Below are 6,304 nucleotides of genomic sequence, written 5' to 3'. Positions count from 1 at the left end.
AGAAGCACTCTTCCTGTTGACAGAATAACAATATCAATATATATCATCAATGACACAAAATATTAATAAGTGGTATAGATTACATATAATTAAAAAAATTACACATACAATCCTTGTCTGAACATTGCTTCAATGTTACTATGCAATGCACATGTGCGTATAAATGAATCATCATTCAGATGTTTAGGACCCATTCCTTCAATCATGTCAATGCATGCTATTCTGAAGACTTGAGGATCACCCCCCGCTTCATACAACTTCTTTGAACTTCAAAAATTTATATACACAGTAAATAACAAATAAAGAAAGTTGTATTTCATCAAATATACATTCATTAGTTGATGTTTATTGAGAATTACCAAAGTCTTGGAGAGACGATGTCTTTCGCAGATTCTGACCCAAGTACTACAAATATCCGACTCAAAATCTCTAATGGGAGATCATCTAACGAACGGCGACTTCTTGTAATCGACATTATACTAACAAAATAGACATTGGAGTAGTTGATTTCAATTTCTTTTTAAAAAATAAGCGTAACTATGAAAAACAGTGTAACAAGGTATGGAAAAAATCTTACTTTATGATGATCTGGTCGTGAGGTGTGCAGGGGTGTCTATTATTGGAGAAAATTGCTTTAAGAACGATTACCCTTCGACGATTTGGGGGTTTTAATGTTTCTATGGAGATTTATCGTCCGGAATAGTTGAGACGTTCTGAATGGTTGAAGAACTGATAACGCCGATGTGATGTCAAAGTTATGATGGCGCCTCAACGCTTCAGAGTGCGAGAAGACCAAAGTGCCCTTGAAATAAATTCAAATATGTGAATACTAAGGATATTTGTGTCAAAACACATTATTCAAATATTATAACATTTTATAGGTAACAGTGAAATTTTGATTGTTGAAATGGAAAAGACAAAAATAACATAGCGCACAAAAGAGTTAACAATAGGACCTTTTTGGGCATTAAGAATTTTGCCACATTTTTTTGGTAACTTTGACACTTTTGGCCCTTGGAAACAAAACTTTTACATTTTGGTAAAAAAAAAACACAAAAAATTTTTAGATTTTTGCCACAATTTTTTAGCCAGTTTGACACTTTTAGTCCTTATTATACAAAATTATACATTTGGCACAATATACTCGAAAAACATTTAGGTTTTTTCCACAATTCTATAGCCACTTTGACACTTTTGGGATTTACAGTCAATAGTTTTACATTTTGACATAAAAAACACAAAAAAACATCCCGGGGCGAAGCCCGAGCTTTCTTCCTAGTTTACATTTATGTATTGATATTAAACCAAATTACAAATTAACTTCATCTCAAAAAATATTAAACACAAAAACATCTAGTCGTTATCTTCTTCCTCCTCTTCTTCTTCATCCTCTAATTCGTCATTGATCGATGTACTATACTCATAACTAGCCTCGATGTCAGGAATACCATCATTGTCTTCCTCATGAATTTCACCTTCTTTGCCAATATTATTTTCATTATCTGAACCGTTGCTTGACATTTTGTGATCATCATCGTAATTGTCTGTATCAGCTAGACTTGGTATAATGATTTCATTTGATTCAACTTCATCTTCTTGGAAAGCAACGTCTTTCTGAGGATGATTTTCATCGGTCCAACCACAAGGTTTAACTTTAAATACAGCCCACCAGTCCAAGTTGTTTGTTTTCGAACTTGGGTAAGGAATGTAACACACTTGAGTGGCTTGCATGCCTAAAACAAATGGCTCGAACTTGTTGTATTTTCTTTTGACGTTTATCTCGACCAAGTTATATTGTTTGTGAACCTTAACTCCTATGTTAGGTGTTGGATCGTACCAATGACATTTAAACAAAACCGTGGTTTTAATTGGGTAACCAGGGTACTCGACTTCTAAAATTTCCTCTACCTTACCATAATAATCACCTCCTTGGCTACTAACACACAATCCGCTATTGGTTGTTGATTTGTTCAGACTATGAGCTTCTATGTGAAACTTGTAACCATTGACAAAGTATACACTATATAACTACACTTTTTTGAATGGCATTTTGGATAGGTCAGATATAGACTTGTTGTTTATCGGGATCTTACGTGCATATATGAATAATGGTAAAACACTTAATTAGAGTTAATTATAACCAAAACAAAAAATAATAAATCTTAAAAAATACAAAAATAACACCCACATAGTTTTGAAACCATAATGCAAAGTTCTTCTCAAATTCAGCTGCAAGGACCTGTTCATCCATATCCCTCATAAGTACATTCAAATGTTCTTCAAATATTCTGTATCACTATTTCAATAACATTTTAAAGTTACTATGAATGTAATCAACAAAATCCCACATGTAAATGTTATTCGATCCTAGAAATTACACAACAAATGATTATTATAATTAAAAGTGATGCATATGTTATGTACGAACCTGATGCAATGCTTGATCTTATCTTCGCTAAGGAGTATGTAAGTTTGTGCAGCATGCACTTCCTCATCAGACCTCATTCAATTCGTGAATCTTCCATAATGACGCCCAGGATATGAAAATATATCTAACATGTCGTTGTTAGCATCCACTTGCTCATCTCCTCCTCCATCTTCATTTCGAGGCAACTTTCTATTACGTGTGGGGACACCAGTCTCGAAATAACGGACCCTTCCACTCGAGCTTTATTTTTCACATCTTTTTTCAACTGATTTAGATACCTATAGTGAAGATTATTTAAATTGGCTTAGAAAAATAGCGACATACATTATGATGTACCATACAAACCTTTCAAATGTATACATCCACCGATATTGGACATGACCGACTATCTTCGCTTTGTATGGAAAATGTACTGGTAAATGTACCATGGAGTTAAAAATACCAGGGACAAAGATGGTCTCTAATTTACATAATATTATTGGGATCTTGGTTTCAATCCTTTCCATTTCTTTTGTTGTGATTGATGTTGCTGTTAATGTTTTGAAGAAAATACTCAACTCTGTAAATGCTTCCCACACTTGTTTTGGCAATATCTCACGAAATGCAATTGGCATCAATCTTTGCAAAAAAACATGACAATCGTGTCTTTTCATTCCGAACAGTCTACACCCTGTTAAATCAATACACCTCCCCAAAGTAGAAACATAACCATCGGGGAAACGCAATTTCTCCACCCATTTGCATATGGCTTTCTTTTGATTCTTGTCCAGAGTGTAGTATGCTCTTTCATTATCTTCGACTCCTTTTCTCTTCCTACAATAGAGCTTCAGATCTCTTCTGGCTGCTACATTGTCCTTCGTCTTCCCTTTGACATCTATTACAGTGTAAAAAAAGTTTTCAAATACATTTTAAAAAATATGCATAACATCAAAATTATGTCTAATGAGGTTTGTTTTCCAATATGGTAAATCCCAAAATATGCTTTTCTTTTTCCAACCATGATCGCCACATCTTTTGTTTACATCATCAACATTTAGTTCAATCACTTTTACCAAACCTAATTGTTCAATCTCCCTTAAAGTTTGTTCACCATTCTTACTTGGAGGAGGACCTTCTATCACTTCAGGATTCTTCTTGAACTTATTTTTGTCCTTTCTATATGGGTCATTTACCTGTAGATATCTTCTATGGCAATCAAACCATGACATATTATTACCATTCTTTAGTCTGAATGCTTGTGTATGTTTCCCACAATGTGGACATGCTAGCTTACCAGCTGTACACCATCTGGACAACATTGCATATGCTGGAAAATCGGTTATTGTCCACATCAAAGCTGCTCTTAGATGGAAATTTCATTTTAAAGATATATCATATGTTACTACGCCTTCTTCCCATAATTGGTCCAACTATGCAAAAACTGTTTGCAAAAATACATCTATTTTATGCTTAGGGTTTGATGGACCTGGCACAAGTGCGGTCAAAAACAGGTAACGCTCTTTCATGCACATAGAAGGTGGAAAATTATAAGGTGTTATAATAATAGGCCAAGATGAATATTGTTTTCCAAATGCTCCATGTGGTGAAAACCCATCTGTACTTAGGCTAAATCTTACGTTACGTACTTCTGCTGCAAATGAAGGATGACTTTTGTCAAAGTGCTTCCAAGCTTCTGAATTGGATGGATGACACGTTACTCCAGCATCCTGTCCATGATTCTCGGAGTGCCATCGCATGGCAGCGGTTGTGGCTTGTGAAGCATACAGTCTCTTTAACCTTGGATTCAAAGGAAAGTAATGCATTTTCTTGAAGGATACGTGAGAACATCTGGCCAATTTTTTTGACCGTTTGTACCTATCTACATTGCAGAATTTGCACTGATTAAGATCTTTGTCTTGCCTCCAATATATCATACATCCAGATCTACGGCAGTGAATCATCTCCACAGGAAAACCTAGTGCTTGTATTAACTTTTTGCTCTCGTATAAACTACGTACCATATTATTCTCCTCCGGTAACACATCATTTATCAACTGGCAGATAACATCATAACTTTGCTCAGATATGTGATACTCTGATTTTATATTCAATAGTCTAGCTACAGCAGATAGTTGTGTCACTTTTTTACATCCAGGCCACAATTCTTTATCGGTTGCATCAAGCATATCAAAGAATTTTTTATCTAGTGCATTTGGCTCCTCTTCAGGATTACTATTATTTAAATCAGGAGCCATTGCATCTATGACCATTTCTCTATAAGAACATGCACCTTTACTAAAATTGGTGTTTGAATCATCCACCCCAAAAAATGTATTGTCATCATCAATTGATGTTCCGCGATGTTTATCCCAAAACCAATATTCCTCAACAAAACCAAAATTGTACAAATGATGTTTAACAGTATCAACTTCTGTATATGGTACGTTACGACATCTGATGCATGGGCATTTGATTTTATCTTGGTCCATGAACCTATGTTGACTGGTAGCAAAATCTATAAAATATTTCACTCCTTGTACGAAAAGACGGGATACACAACTACGATTATCTTTTCTTTCATACATCCACTTTCTACTTTGATTGTTCATTGTATTTAATATTTAAAGTAACGTATAATTTTAAATAACACAATATTTTACCTTAGTAGAATGGTTTAATTGAGATCGACACTTGCAGAACACATATGCAAACAAAGTGTGTATCGATTAGGGAACCTTCGACAACCCTTGATTTCAATGTGTTGGATGGATACTAGGTCAAATTATTGGGTCGATATTATTCAATAACAGGTTAAAACCCATGTAGTATACGGGTAATGATAATTTTAAATAACATTCATAATAAATATTGATATAGAGCTACTTAAAATATAAATTTTGTATACAGTATTTTCCATATTAAGAACGACTTGATTAAACACTTATTTTTATTTCCATAGCAAAATTGGCGCCTTCACTAAAGAGATTGCAAATAGACCAAAGTGCCCTTGAAATCAATCCATATATGTGATTTGTAAGGTATTTCAGTCAAAACACATTATTCAAACAATATAACCTATTATAGGTCACAGTAGACTTTTGGTTAGTAAAATGACAAAGACAAAAATAACATACATATCAAAAATAATATATATATATATATATATATATATATATATATATATATATATATATATATATATATATATATATATATATTAACATGTAGTAAAGTTAAAAGTACGTATTCACATTACATCAATTTAAACTTACAATATGCATCACTAATTGTGTGAATTAAACAACTATTATATATATATCTACTCGAAACTAATGTCAAACATCAAAGAAAACCTAACGAAACACGCATCCCACAAACAAATATCACAATTCAATAAGGTGTATTGACTCATAAAAGGTGTGTAATAACTGCCCACAGAAGGATGCTTTGCACAACTTCTATGTAAGCCATGGAACTTTATTTCCTTTGTTCTCCTTACAAAGTGGTTATGCACCTTGTTACAGGTATCTCTTAGATTCCAACTTCTTCCAGTATTAACATAGGCTTTATTTAACATGATCCGAGCTTCTTGCTTCCTTTCAATGCCTTCGGCCATCAAAATCATTCCTAGAACGAAGATCGCATCCAACTGCCCCTGATCGGCTGCATTTTGAAGCAACCTTTTCCATGCTATTTCTTCCCCCATCGTAAAATACTTCGCCTGACATACAATAAGTAATCATAAAATTTTAAAAATACAAGTGCAGAAAACTAATTGAATTTGCAATTACCCGATTGCTTAAAAAAATAGTACCATTCCATCATTAAAGAGTACGTGTGGGTTTTTCAACTTTCTGCATTTGCTTATGAATTCATACTGGTGAACACTTAATGGAC

The 6,304-nt window shown here is 33.8% G+C and overlaps 1 protein-coding gene across 1 annotated transcript; it reads right to left on the bottom strand.

Annotated features, from left to right (window-relative positions):
* Positions 1 to 1,353: 1,353 nt before the first annotated feature.
* Positions 1,354 to 5,016, bottom strand: LOC145127768 (uncharacterized). Its single transcript, XM_079062901.1, has 6 exons — positions 3,894 to 5,016; positions 3,426 to 3,764; positions 2,774 to 3,302; positions 2,558 to 2,668; positions 2,189 to 2,288; positions 1,354 to 1,995 (listed from the first exon to the last, which is right to left on the bottom strand). Exons 1-6 carry the CDS (start codon positions 5,014 to 5,016, stop codon positions 1,354 to 1,356), a joined length of 2,844 nt encoding a protein of 947 aa, XP_078919027.1.
* Between the last annotated feature and the right edge of the window lie 1,288 nt (positions 5,017 to 6,304).

Source organism: Lactuca virosa, chromosome 7 (assembly GCF_052849685.1).
Source record: "Lactuca virosa cultivar CGN04683 chromosome 7, Lactuca_virosa_CGN04683_v6, whole genome shotgun sequence".
In the NCBI taxonomy this organism is placed as follows: domain Eukaryota; kingdom Viridiplantae; phylum Streptophyta; class Magnoliopsida; order Asterales; family Asteraceae; genus Lactuca; species Lactuca virosa.
Note: the sequence above shows the minus strand (reverse complement) of the source record. Positions and strands in the feature narration are given on the sequence as shown.

Excerpts from the sequence above, each read along its gene's own strand:
- LOC145127768 (XM_079062901.1), bottom strand. The coding sequence starts at position 5,016 with ATGAACAATCAAAGTAGAAAGTGGATGTATGAAAGAAAAGATAATCGT. Across the intron at positions 2,289-2,557 it reads GTGGATGCTAACAACGACAT|AATATTTGAAGAACATTTGA; the intron begins GTTAGATATATT and ends ATAGTGATACAG. Across the intron at positions 1,996-2,188 it reads CATTATGGTTTCAAAACTAT|TTTCACATAGAAGCTCATAG; the intron begins GTGGGTGTTATT and ends AATGGTTACAAG.